The sequence below is a fragment of the Thunnus maccoyii genome, chromosome 23 (genome assembly GCF_910596095.1).
Source record: "Thunnus maccoyii chromosome 23, fThuMac1.1, whole genome shotgun sequence".
NCBI lineage: Eukaryota > Metazoa > Chordata > Actinopteri > Scombriformes > Scombridae > Thunnus > Thunnus maccoyii.
In genome coordinates, this window is record NC_056555.1 from 19,432,502 (window position 1) to 19,451,862 (window position 19,361).

Consider the following 19,361-nt stretch of genomic DNA (forward strand, 5'->3'; position numbering starts at 1 on the left):
AAATAATCGAGACCCAACCTGACTTGTGTCCGCATGTCCAAGTGTATCACTACTGAAATGACTGAATGCAGTCCGCAGCACCTGCAGAACTAAGTTTGACTTGAGTTTGACTGATGTAGATCATGACAGGTTGGTAAACATCACGGATTAAGATCTGAGACTTCGACTTGAGCCAGATTTAAGTCACAAAAACAAGGACGTAAAACTTTGATTGCTGTGATACTCCATACTTAAAGACCTGACTTGATTTGAGTTTTTGGACTTTGGACAAGTTTTGAAATCCCAGAACAAGGGAAAATGCATAGCCAAAGACCAATTATTAGGCCTGTGCATTGTAAGGACTGGTCTCAGCTGTAAAACAAACACTATTAACCCAGCCTCTGTCATTTTAAGGGTTAGCATTCAGACACCTAAAAGATTTGCAACTGACTTGCAATTTGATTATGAGGACTTGTGACCTGTATTTGCTCTAAAGGACTCTAGACATGACTTTAACTTTCTCTAAAAGACTTTAAAAAACAACTCTGGTAAATATGATCCTCCTCCTTGCAGTTTATAGGTATCACTCTATGATTCCTGGGTATCTAACATCCACTTTTTAAGAACCTTTTCCTTATAAAGCATCTAAATGTGTCCACACTCTTCTGTCTTTCTGACACAAAGTGGGTGGTAACTAGTGTATACAACACCTTAATCACAAGATTAGTCATTTGTTATCTGCAACTTTGTTTGCTAAGTGTCTTTCGATCTTCTGGCTACTTTTGACTAATGATGGACTAATTCCCGGCCTAACTGAAAGTGTGTCTCGTCACATTATGTTACACCCACAGTTATCCCAGGGATTTCCTCTCAACGACTCCTTAATTTATCAGCCAAGGCAACAGTTCCTTTTTCTCACCTGTGGGATTACTTTACCAAGCATCAGCACACCTACAGACACCCACACAAGTTTGACTTCCCAACTGAAAAACAGAGTTTGGTGTGTGTGTGTGTGTGTGTGTGTAGAGCAAACTGGACATAACACAATCAGTTCTCAAGGGCAAACTAAAAACTTTCTGTCTGTGAAAGCTATTCTAATGTAAAGGGGGGATGTGGAGGCTTTTCTGCAGCTTTTTGGTATGCTGCTGGGAAATGTGTGTGTGTGTGTGTGTGTGTGTAACGGGGTACCTGCAGCGGAGCGTGTTGTGTGAAATCCCCTCGGAGAGGAATGGCAGCTCTACACCCAGCCAGCGTGGGCTGGGGATTTGCATGGGCACGGAGCCACACTGTCACTGATCCGCTTTTAATTGGGTGTGACGATGAGAACTTTGAAGCCCGAGGGGGGAGGTAGGGGTGTGTGTGTGTGTTGGGGGGGGGGGGTTAGTCACTCTGGAGGTTTGAGTTTGTGTGGAGAGAAAGTTGTAATCTACAGTAATTTCATAACCCAGTTCAAGTCATTCAAACTAGTTTTGAATCCTTATATTTGAGGGTAAAAGACACATAAACGGGGGACAAATTAAAGGAAAAACTGGTCCAGGTCTGAATGATTGACCCCTACAGTGAGGGGATCTGGTGGCTCTGTTCTGCTGTGGGGGGCATTTTGCTGGCATGGTTTGGGTCCACTTGCCCCCTTGGAGGGAAGGGTCACTGCAAATCAACGTAAAGTTGCTCTGAGTCATCACCTTCATCCTATAATGACACATTTCTATCCTGATGGGAGTGGTCTCTTCCAGGATGACAATGCCCCCATTCACAGGACACGAGGGGTCACTGAATGGTTTTATGAGGATGAAAATGATGTGAATCATATGTTATGGCCCTCACAGTCACCACATCTCAACCCAGTTGAACACCTATGGGAGATTTTGGACTGACGTGTTAGACGCTGTTCTCCACCACCATCATCAAAACACCAAATGAGGGAATATCTTTTGGAAGAACAGTGTTCGTCAGCCTCGGCATTGATTCTACAACTCTTTTGGTGTTTTGATGATGGCGGTGGAGAGCATGTAAACACTAAACTAAGATGGATATTGCATATTCATTGTAAGCATGTTAGCATTGCCACAGGTCGCAGCAACCAAATCAAAAAAGGACACCTCAACAAGCTCCTCATCTTTGGCCAATAAGAAGGAAAAATAACTGTTTTGTGTGGAACGGTAATAGCAAAAAAGTTTCTCTTACAGGTGTGGAAAATGAATTCTCTACCTATGTATGATTTGTGGTTGAGAGAAATGGCGGAGGAGGTGTTTTTGATAAGATTTGGGATCCTGTACTGAAATCTTTTCAGGGTTAAGACTGATGGATTGTGTCCAATCTAAAGCACCTCGCTGTGTACGCTCCTTTTTCAATGTATATACATACTTTTCATTTGTACTTTTTGAAGAAAAAAAAGATTTGTATTTAATTCAGTTTAATTTACAACTGTGGTTGTTGTTATTATTTTGGATGTGCTTTGTGAAAAAATAATAAGGACACCTTAGACAATTATGTTGTGTTATCGTTTCTGGCTACGTGGGAAATCACTACAACTGTGTATCTTTGCAAACGTATCTTTGTTACCACCAACTTGCGTCATACTGTACTGTAACGAAAACTCACATGCTCCTCCTAAAACCCACAAAATGCCCCCGGGCATGTACTACATCACATTCACATAACCAGTTACACCACAAATTACACCTTCAATAACTGATCAAATATTTACATAAAATGAGACAAACGTTTATCTCAAGATCTAGAGATACTTGAAACCTTGAAACCTGAAAATAGAGTAAAAGTCCTGGACAGGTGAAACACTATAAGTAATGGGGGAGGACGGAATTGAAATATGAAATATTTTAATACAGTTTAATACCAAAATGATCTATTTTAATTGCATGTATCTCATTATTTGGCTACTGCAGTGACTCATTTTCTTTGTGGGGAGCTCTGAAGATTCATTTAGTCTCATTTTAAAAATTGGTGACATCATTTCACCAATCAACCTGTTTCAACAATTCTTCCTAAAACAAACATCGGAACGGCACTAAATAGGACGAAATTATCTAGTTTCCAACAATATAAGAAAAATAATATTTTATCTCTGAGATGAAATAACTTGTTAGGCTGGTTATTGTTAACAGATGAATTGCAGAACCATCAGTGGTCTGTTCAGTTCTCCAAATGATTCAATTATGCAAAACAACACTGTTTGACAGAAGATACATCGTTATTCGTGCTTCGGTGCCCCAGGATATTTTTATAGTAGTTTAAACTTTGTTGTCTCCCATGCAGAGCTGTCTCCAGGCCTGGCAGCGCTAACGGTGGGCTGCGACTCCGGGAATCTGGGCTCGCTGTCCCGCGTCCAGCTGCTCCTCCTGGACCGACTGGAGCCGGAGACCCTGCCGAGTCCCTACTGTCATGATGAGGAGTTCTCTCCAGTGCAGGACTGGCCAGATCTCGGGATGAACTATGATCTAGAGTTGACTTCAGCAGGTGTAGTAAAGAAAGGCAAGCTCAACCAAGAGTTCTTAAACAGACCTTTAATATTGTGGGAAGAAGTGACGTTCATGGGAATATAAGGGAAAGCAACATACACAAAGCTTAATGCCAGGATTAGTTATAATCCAGCAGAATCATCCAGATACTTACAATACAAGTAGCATGTTAATGCCAGGTGGAAAAGGAGTGACTGACAAGCAATCTCAGTTTACTGAGTGTAAAACCTCCTGCTCTGACAAATCTTACTGACAGTTTGAATGAGATCGTTTGATAAGCGAAAAACCGTCACATTAATAACAGGGAACAGTCAGACAGGTGTGTCTGTGTGTGTTTATGTGTGGAGAAGAAAAAAAAAACACATGACCAGACAAGGGGGAAAAACATGACACCGTAGGTGTGTTTCTTGATCCGTGGCCGGCCTTGAGAGTAAGCAATGCCTTTATTGCGTCAAGCGGCTTTTCTTTTAACAAGCTGTGATACCGCCTCTCATCTGCTCCCAGGCATGCTGCTGCGAGCTCTTAACTGCTTTTGAAGGTGTGGCAACTTAGAAGAAGGGTTTATAGGGATATCAGGATGTGCTATATTAATAAAGATCAAACCGCTAGAGTGGATCATTAACCGGGAAAGTCCGACAAAGATAGCTGGAGATACTTAGAACCATGCAGTGCACACATAACAATGGATAAGAGACTGAGGAGAGTGTGTACAGAAAACTCATTTAGTCTAGCGCCTGTTGTCTATATATGATAACACTGGAGAGAAAGATAAACACCACAGATGTTTAAAGGGTCAGTTCACTTAAATTACAAAGAAACATCTCTCACTTATGTCTAGTGGTATCTTGTCATGCTGATAGTTTGGTTTGCTTTATTTATGCAGGTTTTGAGATATTTGTCTCAGAGATGACTGCCTCTATGTCAGTAATATGGATGTGAATGGAATTTAATTTTTAGTGCATACAGTGTTGAAAAATTACATTTAACAAGTCAGCACCCATTCTTGAGGCTCAGTGAGGCTGCACTTAGCTGTAGGCTACTTGAGACACATACATGCTAACATTTGTCAAACAAAAAGAAAAGCACAGCTGAGGCTGATGGGAAAGTCGTTACTTTTGCAAGTGTTTAGGCATAAACCAAAGTATTGGGACATCTAAAATTTTCCCCCTGATGATGGTGTCAGATGAAAAGTGAAGAGCTAATTCAGTTCATCCTGAGGGGAACATAATGCAAATCTATCCAACAGTTGTTGGTTGGTGATCACTGAAGTCAGTCGAATGCATCCTCCAGAAACCACAAATTTGTGTTTATCCAATATTATCATATAAGATGGACCAAAGTGGTGGACCGACAGACCAACACTACCATCACCAAGAGCCACAGCAAACATCAGCAACAGCGACATCTCTTTCCATAAAGCGTTAGGTAAGGACACACTAGCACCTTTCTCTGTGAATATTCACTCATTCATTTCAATTTAAGCCACTTTGACTTACCAATTCATGATTGCATTTCCTGTTTTTGTGCATGGTTCAACTTTGACCTGCAAATTTGCACAGTCTGCCAATAAATCTAAATCACAGATCACAAATTTGCCACAGGGAGGCTTTACAACCTAAACAGGGATACAACAAGTCAGATAAGGAAAAACTCCCAAAAAAAGCATTTTAATGGTAAAAAAAAAATGGAAGAAACCTCAGGGAGAGCAAGAGAGGAGAGATCTCTCTTCTAGGACAGACAGACATACAATAAATGTAGTGTACAGAGTAGACCAGATTACAAAATTATAGAAATACAGCATGGCAAAACAGGATGACAAAATTATATATAATGATGCACTGTGTTGGGAAATCATTATCATTCTAGCAAAGTGCCATTACCCTGATTTTTACAGCATTGAGGCATATGCTCCAACCAAAGTACTGCCTTTAAATGTGGTCAGAAGACACTTTGAATAAACTAATTTGTTTTAAGAATACCTCAGCCTTTATGGGGCCATATCTTTACCACAGACTTTGCTGTGAATAGTTTTCATTCAAAGTGCTTTATGGAAGAAATAATTCCTGTGAAAACTGTTGACTGCGGGTTATTCAGAGTAACAGGGACACTGTTTCTGGAGAAAGATGTTACTGTTAAATTGTCCAATGTTACGGCCACCACAGATGAAATTCCATTCACCTCCATTGTATTGGTTTGGCAGCAAGAATCCCAGTGGCTCATATCTCAAAGCATAAATACCTAAATACCAATAAAGGTGCATTTTTCTTTTTTTGTTATTTGGATGGACTGGCCCTTTAGCAGCAGAGGAGAAATATGATAACCATGGTGAATGTCTTTTGTTCTGTTCATGCATCTGTGTGACCAATATTTACAACAAGAGAAAATCCATTTGAGTTTGCTGGAAGCTTGTCTTTCCTCTCTCTGTGTCTCCAGAACAATGTTTGCACCTGGCACGCTTCTGTAGACAGGTGCTCCGCTAGGGTTTTGTTGCTCTATTTCTGCCATTATTTGCTCAGAGATTAAGGACCATAATTGGACCTAATACACTACATTACTCATATCTCTGCACACACACTCAAGTACAAAAGACAAGTGCATGTAAGTGTGTGCCGGAGGCTAACACTTATGTACACATATGCATGGACGCGCACTCCTGCCTGCCTACAACACGACTTACATACACACCACAACTGCATGCACACAATTGTTTCCTCTCCCTTTGGCTTGACGCTGTGTCCTGTGTGGTTTTGTCAGGTGTTTTGAGGCCCCTCACAGCTGGCAGCATCTCTGAAAGGTGTGACTCTGCAGGGAAAGTCCCGGAAAACAAATCGGTGAGTGCCACTGCCCCTTGTGAAATTGCTTTTCACTCTCTAACCTCCCCACCCCCAACACCGTTCATCTATCAGACTTCCCGCAAAAGCAGGACTGCGCCTTGTCCTGAACAAACACTAGACCTTCGAGAATCAACTCCTATTAGACAATAACCCCAAACCTGGCACACATAGTCTCTCTCCCAGACAAAGACCCCCATTTATAAACTTGAACTGGCATGCATTTATAACTGTCATTCCAGAAAGACGAGAGCCAAATTGTTGTTGATAATTGAGACACAATATAACAGAGGGCACGCGGCGTGCAGCAGGTGTGTGGTTAATCAGTCACGGGCTGCAGGAGGGGGGAGGCCCGACTGTACGGGAGCAGGCGGGCTTTTACACCAGCTCATTGCTGTCGCAGGGGGGTTCGCTCTGCTAAACGCCCAACACGGTGGGATTCTTTTGGAGGATGCACCACTACTAGAATCAGACAGGGTTTGAGGGGTCAGAGGGGTAAACAGGGCTTGTGCATGCTGCGCTGCAGCGGAATGAACGCAGGTGCTCCACGTGATCTAAGATTAATCTCCCCTTTATGACGGATGAGAGGGAGCCCCTGAAAAGCATGAATGAGCCTCATAAGCCCCCCACAATCATGCCCCACCACAATGACGAGCTGGAGTGCTCAGAGCAGGATTCATACAGTCATTTGCATAATGCACCTCCCTGAAGCAAGTATCCACACATGGGATTATTTATAATGAAGAGAAACTGATAAACCAGGAGTATGTTTTTTAAATTGTGAAGTGGGAGGAGCTGCTGGTTTCAAAAGTATTTTTCTACCACTATAAATTCCCATTTGAAAGTTTTAGTAATATCTCCAAAGATCTCAGAGTTTAAAAAGAATAGTTCAACATTTTGGGAAATATGCTTATTCCTTTGACTTGCAGAGAGCTAGATGAGAAGATTGATACCATGAGGTTGCCTGGCAACCAATGAAAACTCCAGGAAGTGACTGCCCACAGGCAAGCAACGGTCCGAGACAAACCCCCCCCTAAAACCACAACTTGTTGTTTTTACACTTTGAATTTTGTACAGATAAAACAAATGAGATATGATGTATTTATTGGTGAGCTTTAGAGGTGCTGGCAGATGGATTTTATTACCTTTGGACAGGGCTAGGCTAGCCGTTTCCCCATTTCCAATCTTTATGCTAAGCAAAGCAGTGTCTGTAGCAAGAGTGGTATTGACCTTCTCATCTAACTGCTGATAAGAAAGCTAATAACCGTATTTCTTATTTTCTGTAATGGGGTCTTACATGAACACTCTGCCAAAATTAAAACAGTTTTGGATTTTACCTCAGCACTGCAACAGAATTTAAAGTTTTGTGGTTGGATTTTTTTTTTTTTTTTACCAAAAATGCTCCTTGTGAATTATTGTTGACTTCTCTCCTTCAGTTTTAAATATTTAAAAAACTGATTCACATCAAGGTATGGACATTTTTAGGTGCATTTTTGTCATTACATCAGTTGAGCTTCTGGTTCTTAATGCAGTTTAAACTGGAAGCAGCACCTATAAAAAGAAAGTTTCTGTTGTACATGCATCCATTTGCACCATAGTTGCATCACAGGCTCTAATGCCAGTTCCTCACAGCATGCTGCAGGTGTCCACACATGAGGGAAATTGACCAGATATGACCAGATATTTTAAACACAGTTGTTCATGATGCTATCAGGAGATTTTCATGCCAATCCAAACCTTGGATGTGCCTAACATTGTCTATGCAGAAAATGAACCAGACTTTTACATCAAGAACCCTGGATGCCCAAAAATGACACTGTTATTTAAAGGGATTTTTAGCATTTTTTTGAAGTGTGAGGTACTTATCCATAGTCAGTTTATTACCTGCAGTAGATGGGGGTTGGCACGCCCCAGTTTGGAGAAGCAGGCAGCAGTAGTGACTCAGAAGCTATGCGATGTATTGCTGTGGACGGGGCCAGCAGCAAAACATATTTTAGCCACCTAGATAAAAGCCCACCTAAAAAAAATCAATATCAGTTTAAGTGTACATTATATTTAGAATATTTTCACCGCTTCACCTTGCCGTCAGACAGCCCTTTGCTGCTAAGGCATAGCAGCACTTTCTGACCCAAACAGCTGACCTGCGGCATAATACAGTACAGCATGCGTAGGAATACAGACGTTCTACTGTTAAGAAAATGTAGTGCCAAAGGAAAGGGCTGTCTCACGGCAAAGTAAAGCAGTGACAGCAAGGTAAAGTACCTCATACATCCCCACTTCAAAAAATCTGGAATATCCCTTCAAAGCTTATCTTCTGCTTCCTTGCAGGACCAGTCTGAAGGAGGTTCTGGGTCGCCTTCATCATGGATAATAGACCTGAGTCCGTCATACAACATGTTCAGATCCTCATATTCTCCCTGCAAGTCCAACCATGGTACTGTATCCCTTAAATCTACTCAGAATGTGTCCTCAAACACTTTTTTCGTGATCTGTGTGTGTTGCTATGACATACCACCTCTCTGTTAAAACTGGCGCTCCCTCTTAAGCGCCTATAACAACAATACTTAATCAATACAAGAGCTTGTCTTAACCATTAGCGTCTGATCCGGTAAAAGCCCACTCAGTCCCTGTCAGCTCTGGTTTATTAGGAGCCATTGTCTCCTCACTGTCAGCGCTGTGTTTGGCGTTCCCTTGCCTCCAGTACACTTAAGCCTGCTAATCCTAGGGCCAGCTGGCTCGCAGTATCACCTTCACCTGTGTGGCCGGCTTGTGTACATTCATGAGTGATGGTTCAGAGGCAGTGCTTACAGTACAGACCACAAACACTGGAAAACTGGCAGCGCAAGACAAGAAAAAGGTCAGGAGTACTGTCAGCACATGGAAATGAAGAGCCATCCTTGAGCTAATGGTTCGTTCTTTTTTCCCTCCCACCTTCATTGGACCACGTCTGTCAGACTGTGATCATGTTCTGTTTCTTTCTCGCTGTTGACTCAATTGTCCAGTATCAGTCATTGTGCTGTGACGCTAATGGTCCATGTATGCTGTGCTCATAGAGGATGTTACAGATGCATCCATCATATCAGAGATTGATAACATCTGAGCTGCAGCTAATTGTTTGGACCAAAGGCAGCTGATATGTCATGTTAATCCTTCACGGCTGATGTCAGAGAGACAATGCTGCTGGGTTTAATTATATGACTACTCAGTGTTTGGTGTTTCTGAAGGAATTTTGTGAATCCGGTGGCAGAAACTTGGATTAATCAGGCTTTAAACATGAAATATTTTGACATCAGCTTTCACAAAACCTTCAGAAATTATCATCCTGACACTGTTCTCTGTTCTCTCTCTCCTGATTTTTTTGACCAATTTGGGGCAACGCAACAAGCTGTAAACATACCATTGACATATTATCACCCTATAAAGTTGTTATGGCACATGTGTTAGCAAAATACAGACACAGAGCAACATAATAGCGTTGTGTTTCTGTCTACCTGATGAATGTAAGTCCAATAGCCACTCTCCTTTAGGCTCAGTTTTTGTCTCCACCAACTTCTGAGAACAATATCTGGCTCTTTAGCTCCTAAATGCTCCACTATGTTCACCAGTTAGCCACTACCTTTGTCTGTCTGCCGTTTGGTGAAGGGCAGGTAGTGTTAGTGTAGTGTAGTCCGGAAACAATGCTGATGAGAACAGTGAGAGTGAACCAAAACAGTAAAGCCTTAAATCCAAAACAATGAGCTGAAAGACATTAAAAAGCTCAGCAGAGTTGGTGATAATTATCTGAGGGTTCATCACTACAAACAACACCTCTCATATTATACATAGTCATTTGATACATTGTTAATATTGTATAATATTTTGCATTTTTAAAGGTCAAACTTTTAATCTCAAATGTAGCATCTCAGGTTATTGCTGGTGCAATTTTGCAAAACCTTTAGGCAATAATGCATCTTGCTAGTGTTTGGTATATTGGGTGATTGCATCATGCATGGGGATGATACTGTATGCTTCTATTCAATTTTCAAGTCAAATCAATTTTATATGTATAGCCCAATATCAAAAATCACCCCTCAGGGGGCTTTACAATCTGCTGAAATGCGTCACCACCTTTGCAAACCAAAATCAGTTTAACAATCATGATGGGAAATGACTTTTCCTGGGATAATGGTTGTATAATTTCTTCTGTGGCTCAGGAGGACCTTTCTAAAGTCAATTTTTACAGAACCCCTTTGTTATATTACGTTATATTACTTCTACTGCTTCAAATTGCCTTTTTAATCCTTCTTTCCCAAGTCCCCCAACTTTAAGGAAGTGCAATGCAAAATTGCTGATGTACTCTTTTAATGGAAAGAAAAAGTCAATGATGAATCAGTGAATGATTAAGGCGACCTTGAGCTAAACAAAGCCCACACTGTACCAGTGATCACAGATATTTACTTCATAACTTCTAGCTATACGCCTTTCCCAAACGTTGACTCCGCTGTGCAATGTGATACTTGATTTTCTGTGTATTTCTGACAAGAAGGAGACCAAAACGAGTGACCACATCCATTTTCATCTCTGTAACTGGGACACAATTTGTGGATATTTTGAGAGAGAATGCTTGGATTTATTAGCTTGTTAAATCTGCACAATATACATCCATTGTCATAGCATACAATCAGTGGAATTCCCTTCAGCTATAAAATGCAGATTTTCTAGTTTCCCAAACATATAAAAACAAGACTTTCCCTGTTTAACTGCGCTGTTAGAATTAGGAAAACTCCACTCATGAAAAAAAAAGATGTCACCCAGAGGATCCTGGTGGTTGTGTGCTTTGTTTGACCTTTTAGAGGCCAAAGGCATGGTCACCCTCTGAGGGAGGAGAAGGGAGGAGGAGGAGGAGGAGGAGGAGGAGAGGGAGGGGGTCATCAGCAGGGCGTAGAGAGGTCACGCCTGAGGTCACACAGTCTCTAAAAGATGCCCAGTGTGTGGCATGTCTTTGTGTGGATAGGTGAGATTTGGTTACCCTGGAGGTGCGAGCAGTTCAACCTTTCAAAAGAGGCTCCTAACTAATGGAGGGGATGACCCCATTTTGACTCAACGTATATGAGACAGTTGAGAAAATAGGCTTGTACGAGCATTTGCATATGGGATAGATGACCAGTTAACATGACACAAAGTGCCGATTTACATTTAGATTTGGGGAGGATGGATTGAAAATATATAATATTAGTGCTGTCAGTCGAACAATTCAGTAGAAAATATTCTGATATTCAATTAATTGTTTAAGCTATTTATCAAGCAGATATGCCAAACATTTGCTGGTACAACTGTCTCAAAAGTGACAATTTGCCGCTTTTCTTATGAATTTAAAGTCGCTATAATCAATATTTTATATTAAAAATGGATCAAATGACTGCGTGCAATGTGAAATGGTTCACTCATAGTGATGCACACACAAAGAATTATCACCCAATTTTGCTGTTTCCTGTAGCTCGTTGTAGCGTTTAGTGTCTTTTTGCTTATTGTTTTGGTTTTACGGCCCGCAACTTTAAAGTTTTGGTTCACTCTCACTGCTCCCGAGCTGTTTTCATTAAGAAGAGCTCTAAAAACCAACAGTACTCTACCTGCTCTGCAACAAACAGCAAACAAGAAGCAACTAGCTGGTGAACATAGCGGAGCATTTAGCAGCTAGAGCCAGATATTTCCCTCAGGAGTTGGTGGAGACCAAAACAGAGCTAAAAGTAGAGTGAATATTGAACTTACATTCATTAAGTTTGTCATATGAACTTTATAAGGTGATAAAATGTCAATGTTGCCCCAAGTGGCCATAAAAATCATTTATTACGGCTTTTATATTTTGGGGTTTTTGGACAAAACAGACACCAATATTTTTCACTTTTTTCCGAAATCATGTAGAATGTTTTTTTTTTTAATTCAATTATGAAATATTTTTCTGTCGCCACTTTGATTCCACTTCAATAAATCTGTTTTTGGATCAATCTGAAGCCAAAACTCAGCTGCGATAATACGTCCCTGCTCCCCAGCGAGGCTCATGATAAGACCTTTGTCTGTTTTTGCTCATCAGGAATTCATAGGTAGAATAATCCCTCCCTCATAATTGTTTCATGACTGTTTCCCCACTGCCCCGGTCACTCCACGTTCACCCCAGTGTTTAGCATTCAGCTGTTACTGAAGATGTTAGTGTCCAAATGAATGTAGCGATCTGCGGGGCCACAAAGAGCACTAATCTGAACTGACCCTGGTGGATTGTTCCGGTAGGCTGAGGAAGCAACGGGACAGATTAGGCTGCAGAAACACAGAGATGGTGCAAGCAGAGATTAGTCGTGTAAGCAAGGATCGTTTCCCCCCCAGAGGACCACACACTGACAGTGTAGCCATGTCACCATTGTCGCTAAGCCACCACCAATGTGGACTCATTGGCTATTGTCTCTGAAATCCTCCAGCGCTTCTCCAAGTTGCCCCCCCCCCCCCCCCCCCCCTCTCGCCCTCTAAAAAAACCTGGACTCACCCTTTGATTGGCACTTGTCAGGGCTGATAGAGAGGGTGACGTGTTGGGAAAGGCTTCGATAAAGGAGCCCTGAAAGGAAAATCCCTTCCCCATGAATAATAATTTGGCGAGGATTTTCCTTTTTACTCCACCCCGCTCTATTCGGGCCATTCTTTCAGGAGATAGAGGAGTGAAGGCTCTGGGTGGCATCAGTGAATAGCCTCGGCACGCTGATTGTCTCGCTGATGCTCATCCCTTTCTCAAACATGTAAAGAAAAAGATACAAGTCCAACCTTCTTGCCTTTGCCTGGTGCGCTGGATGTTGGACCATGCTGTGTAAAGGGAGTCGGACGAAGGGTGGGCGGCGCATGTGTGTGTGCGTTTATTGTCTTCAGTGGCCTTTTTGAGATTAGCGAGGGGATTTGACTTGCCCGCTTGCAGCCAAATCCAGCTATCTGCTGTGTTCAGATGCTATGGTTGGTATGGTAACCTGCTCTGTGTGTTTTAGATGGGCTCTTGTTTCCAGCTTGAACTGACCAGTAATCACTGCGGTGCATTCATGGATTAGGCCGTGTTGGAGGTTAGGATAGGAGGGTTTCAAAAGGAAGAAACCAAATCCTGAATAATTTCAGTCGTGGTTTCACCCGGCTTTAAAGATTGCACATCATAGAAATAGTCTGGACTTGCAGACTTTAATTATTATTGATTAATCATTAGTTGATAGAAAATGAATCATCAACAAATATGATACTTGATTAATTATTATTTCCCAAAGAAAAATGCCAAACATTTAATGTTTCCAGCTTGTCTAAAGTGATCGTTTGCCATTTTCTCTGTTTTGTATCATCATATAACATCTGAAATGAAAATAATCAACTACAATTTTGAAAATCCAGCAATTATTTTAGTCATTTATCAATATATTCTGTAGCTGTGGCTTCTCAAATATGAGGATTTGCCATTTTCTCTGTTTTATATCACTGTAAATTGCAAATCTTTGGGTTATGGAGACAAGCAAGTCATTTGTAAACATCATCTTGGGCTCTGGCAAACTATAAAGAGCCTTTTCACTGTTTTCTGACATTTTGTAGACTAATCAGTAAATTGGTTATTGAAACAATACATTAAATATGGATTAATCAATAATGAAATTGTTGGCATTGTTAGCTGAAGCTAATTTAAATGCTATGTAAGATGCATGTCGAAGAAAAGTTTTTGATTTTTGAAAACTAATTTCTTCACATCACATGCATCACGATGTCCCTGCAGACATCCGAGACATTTGGTTTATGTTGCATACAAAAAAACACCAAGGAATGATGAATTCTGTGCTCTAAAGATGAATAAATTTTTCATCTTGCCATCTGTTTTGGTGACATTGAGACTTCAGCGGGGACATGGAGGTTGATGGGAGCGTGTGATTGTGTGCAGCGTGGTGGAAGACGGCCCCGTCAAATGAGACATGGCTCCATCAATCTGGGCTGCTGACCTCTGCTCGCTCACTGACGGGATAAATGAATACGCGCCGCCATGTTTTGACGGCTTGATGAATCTGCTGCCTGTCAGCTACTCGACTGGTCAAGCTTTTTCCTCTTAATGAATAGAACCATCTCCAAATGTATGACACTGGAATTATCGCTCATGCACTAACACAAGTAACACTCATGTTTGCAAAAGTAGTATAAAGAAAAGAGTCCGAAACTCTAATGGAAACTGTTGCAAAAGACAATCTGAGCCTTCTTTAAGCTCAAGTCTGCATTGATGGTGCTCTTTGTCTCTGTGCTGCTATACCAAGAGGTGTATTCTGTGGACTTTGTATTCAGAGATAATGGGACTCTTAATTGGCTGGTCAGTGACAAAATGGATGGCTGTTTAAGTTTCAGGGAGAGTGTCCGCTCCTTAGTGAGACTCTGAAAGGACTGAAGGGAGGTGTGATGTGGCATTTAGGAGAACAATGTGATGAGAATTAGTGTTTATTAAAGGAACAGGAATTGGTTTTAGTGCTTTTTACTAAGTGGCTACTTCCACGTAGACGACCATGAATACAGATGTGTTTTTTTTTTTGTCCGAAACTGTGTTGATTACAGTGATAAATACATTTCAGACAGAGCAAAAAGACTACTAGATGCAAGACTTCATTTGATTTTTTTAATATATTTTATGTTGTATGCCTCTGCTCCAGGTTCCAGTGCAGATGAAGGGGGCCCCACCGAGGAGGAGTCCAATTATCCAGGATGGGAGGAACAAGTCGAGTCCTCAGCGTCCTCAGGGAAGACGACCGAACACCAAGATGAAGAGAAGGACAGAGGGATGGAGGAGAGGAAAACAAAGGTGCTGAACATACTTTCCAAACTGCAGGACGACACACCTCGTCAGCACAGTGGCAACAAAGGCCGCTCCAACTTTGAGGACTGTGAGTTTATTATAAAATGAAAATTAGCCGTTAATACAAAACTTTGTCATTTTCAATCTGGACCCTATTATTCAGTTATTTTTCATCAAAATCTTATCAGTTGCCTCATTGTAGAGCTACAGCTTGAATAGTTTCACAGCTGTCAAATACAGTCTGAATAGCTCAAAGGTCTCACATTGAAATGAATCTGTAATGAAACGTGCAGCTTATTTAAAGGGGACGTACGGTATCATGCACATTTCCAGGTCTATATTTTTATTCTGTGGCTCTACTGGAATATCTTTGCATGATTTACAGTTCAAAAAACTCCTTATTTATCTTATACTGGCCCTTAATGCAGCCTCTCAGTTCAGCCTCCATCTGAAACAGGCCGTTCAGACAGCAGCTGAAGCCAGCAAATAAGGGAACATGAAAATTTTTAGCACTTCCAACATTGCAGCAACAACAAAAGTTAGAAAAAAGAAATAAATAAATATATGAATAATGGATCTCTGCGTACTTTTACTGAAATGTTCACAGGGATGTGATTGACGCAAAAAGAAAGACAATCAATGGAATATAGTATGATTAATCAAATGTACTTAAAAGAAACAAATAACTCATCAGTATTAAAAACTCAATAAATTATCAAGTCAATATAAGGAAAATTAAGTAATATACAATGCAGAAAACCTAAAGCTACCTAAAGTCAGATTACCATATGCAAAAAATAATTTCAGTTTATTACTGAATCAGTCTTTGATTTTGGTCAGAATTAGTCATTATGATAAATTAATACAAGTAAATAGGGTCCTTGTTGAAAATGCTGAGTGTTATACTTAAGTGTTTGAAGGCTGTATCTTTCTCTGTCTGCCAGCACTCCTATTTGCCTCCTATTCACACAAAAGACCATGTGGGAAAAACAATAACACCCCGACGCATTTACCAACACTCCTCTCGACTCTAAAAATTTCCCCTCAATTACGGCACTTGATTTTTAGAATTGCCTTTTTTTTAAAAAAACAGGAGTTTAGCCAGGAGTTCTCCAGTTTCCCTCAAGTGCCTAATTTCTGGCATCCAAGCCTTTGTGAGAGCGCTGGGGCTGGTGAGTCCGACAATAAGCATCCACACCTAAGGTCAAGGCTGAGGGGCCGGCCCTCCGCAGAGGTCAGTCAGGTCTCCTGTGAATGCTGGCACCCATGAATGGGACTGATTGGACAGGTTTGTTCAGACGGTAATCAAGCAAGATGAAGAACCCTGCAGCTGGCCTCACTATTCTGCTGTGAGGTTATTACTGATGGAAAGCTGTAGTGGTATTACAGGAGTGTGGTGTGTGTGTCTGTACGTTTATTCTTATGAAACCAGGCTACGTTTTTATCATAAGAGCTTGAGGAAAGTTTTGCAAAGTGATGTCATGTTGGCTGGACTTTGCTTTTTTAAGGAGCATATTTAAGGATAGGTTTTGGGTTTAATGCAATACTATGTAATCTTCCTCTAACAAATGAAATTCACAAGCGATAAAACATCATTTTTCATTTAAATACACTACGTTACGTGGGCTAATGTTAGTTAATTGCTACAGCTGCAGTGTAACTAAAGTACATTTACTCAAGTGCAATACTTACCTTGAGGTACTTACATTTTATGCTACAATATTTCTACTTTACTACATCTTAGACGTAAATATTGATACTTTTTACTTAACTACAATTATATGACAGCTTGCAGTTTAAGAGTTAACACACAAAATAAATCATCAGTTTATAAAACATGATGTACTGTTACAGATAAAACTACTTGTGATATATAAAGTAGTTAAAATTAGCTTCACTTTGACTACAACATTCAAATGCTGCTTAGATATGAATGCAGCTGTAATGAGCCTGCCTTCCCACGTTAAACAACACAATAGGTCATAAATTCAGTCGCCAAAAACGACCTACAGTTACGTTTGTGTGACAGACGCCATCTATCTATTATGACCCAGAGAAGTGACGCAATAGAGGTGACGTTTGTATAAGGTGACAAATGTCCATATTCAGTATTAATTTTGTTTTAGATTTTTTTAATCAACAAAATAAACACAGGTGAGGTTCATTTCCCCTTTAATAAAATCTGATAATAATGAATAAAAATAAATATTATTGAAAGAAATTATATGTTTCTTGCCTGTAGTGGCTAAAAGTAACAAGCAGTTGTAATTTGATTTCCTGTCACCGTGTGATCCAGTGTGATTAACATCGACTTTGACATTTGTCTTCTGCACCTAATCAGATACCTTATATTGATATCAGGAGAGGATCATGTTTTTCTACTGTATATCACATCAGCCCTCTGTTATGTTTATCAAACAAACTTAGATTTAGGTTAATAAAAGCTAAAAAGATTAGTTTCAGGTTAGAGTTAAAGGCCCTCATAATACTAAAAGTACAAAGATGTGCCTTGGGTGTGTGTGTGTGTGTGTATGTGTGTGCGTGTGCATTTTTGTTACCTCACTGGGACCTTTTCCAGTATAAACACCAACCTTGTCAGGACCAGTAGCCCTCATGGGGACCAAAGCCAGGTCCTAATGAGACAACACGTCATCTCTGAGGTCCTGGTTAAGGTTAAGGTTACAGTTTGGGTCCACAATGAATGGAAGTCAATGCAATGTCCTAACAAGGATAGCTGCTCAAACTTGTGTGTGTGTGTGTGTGTGTGTGTGTGTGTCTGCGGTATTCTTTAGAGAAAGACACTCACTCACTGTGCTCTCTGTTCTTGTGTTTATGGGTGTGGTGTGTTTACAAAGTGTGTTCTGGTACAATTTGTCATATTTTGCTCCTGAATGTTTGCCAGGGTGCTTTTGTTTTGTGGTGTTTGTCCTTGCACATACACACATGTGTGGGTTGTGTGCACAAGCACATTAAAGTGTTTGTGTATTTGTTGTTTGTGTGTGTGTGTGTGTGTGTGCATGTGTGTGTGTGTGTGTGTGTTGGCCGCCTCTCATCCAAACACTTGTAACTGTGGCCCCTCATTAAGCTCTGAAAGGGTCTAACTGGTCATAATTGTCTCTGTTTTGTCCAACACTGACCACTTGCCAAAGGATTCCCAAAATAGAGAGACCCCTCCCCCCCTCCACACACCCCCACCTATAACTTCCTGTACTCAGCCATTCATCCATCCATTCAACTCCGTGACCCTCCAGGTTGTCATCAGTCAGCGGTCGCTGCCATGCGGCTCGTATTTGGAGTCAACATCCGTGCCGCAGACGAGAGTAAGAGCACGGAGGATAATGTATGTACATAAAGCACAAAGAGCAGATGTAATCATGTTCTCAGTACAGAGACGAGTGGAGCCGAACCTGTCCCCTCCTTGTTGACTCATAATGCCAAGTGTTGAGCACATGAATTATATACCACTAAACAGATTAAGATTTTTTTGAGTTTTATTTTAAGATTCAGTTCAGATCTTTACTGTCCATCGGGAGGAAATTCTTTTTGCAGCATAAAGACACAAAACCATGAAAACATAAACACAATAAAATAAACAATAAGACATTAAAAGTGCTGGTATTTTACATGCATTTCAGACAATAAGGATGTATGTTAAAAGCAAGAAAAACTGTAACAAGAAGAATATAGATGAGAGAAATAAAGCATTGAACTGTGTGAAGAACCAAGAGGCTGTTTATAATGTGTTAGAATTAACAGCATTTATTACAGGTGGGATAAATGAAAACTTGGAAACCTGTATCTCAAATTCCTTAAAGAAAGGATGGTCTGGATGTAGCTTTCCATGTGGTTTATCTGTTAAAAATGTCCAACAGAGAAAGCTGCTTTTCACCAAAGAGATTTTGCCCACTGCATTAACTTTTCCTAATTGATGCCTTTTAAATTTAGTGCATTTAAATTCCTGTATCAACAGATCAGTGGTTTAGAGAGAGAGAGAGAGAGAGAGAGAGTATGAGTTAAGACTAGTTCACCAGGATGAAACTCTTTTCATCTTTACTTCTCTTTCCTGTTAATAAAAACTATCAAATAATACCACGGCATTACATGTCGACAAATACGGACTCAACCTCAATGTGTGCCTCTAATTATTCTTTATTTATCCTTATATACCACATATCCCACACTTCTTCAACCACTGGAAACTCCAAACGGCTTCTACAGAAGAGGCTGGTGTTGATTTTTTCCGCTCTGTCCCTG

At 40.7% G+C, this 19,361-nt stretch overlaps 1 protein-coding gene across 4 annotated transcripts in view; it reads left to right on the forward strand.

Annotated features, from left to right (window-relative positions):
- LOC121890373 overlaps positions 1-19,361 on the forward strand; it is a 64,814-nt gene that overhangs the window by 26,881 nt on the left and 18,572 nt on the right. For 3 of the 4 annotated variants that reach the window (XM_042402557.1, XM_042402560.1, XM_042402558.1), the window contains 5 exons: positions 3,256-3,471; positions 4,788-4,883; positions 6,213-6,289; positions 8,618-8,723; positions 14,965-15,195. In XM_042402557.1, coding sequence (XP_042258491.1) covers positions 3,256-3,471; positions 4,788-4,883; positions 6,213-6,289; positions 8,618-8,723; positions 14,965-15,195 — 726 coding nt within the window. The remainder of the gene's footprint in view (positions 1-3,255; positions 3,472-4,787; positions 4,884-6,212; positions 6,290-8,617; positions 8,724-14,964; positions 15,196-19,361) is intronic. The other variant, XM_042402559.1, reaches the window with a different exon arrangement.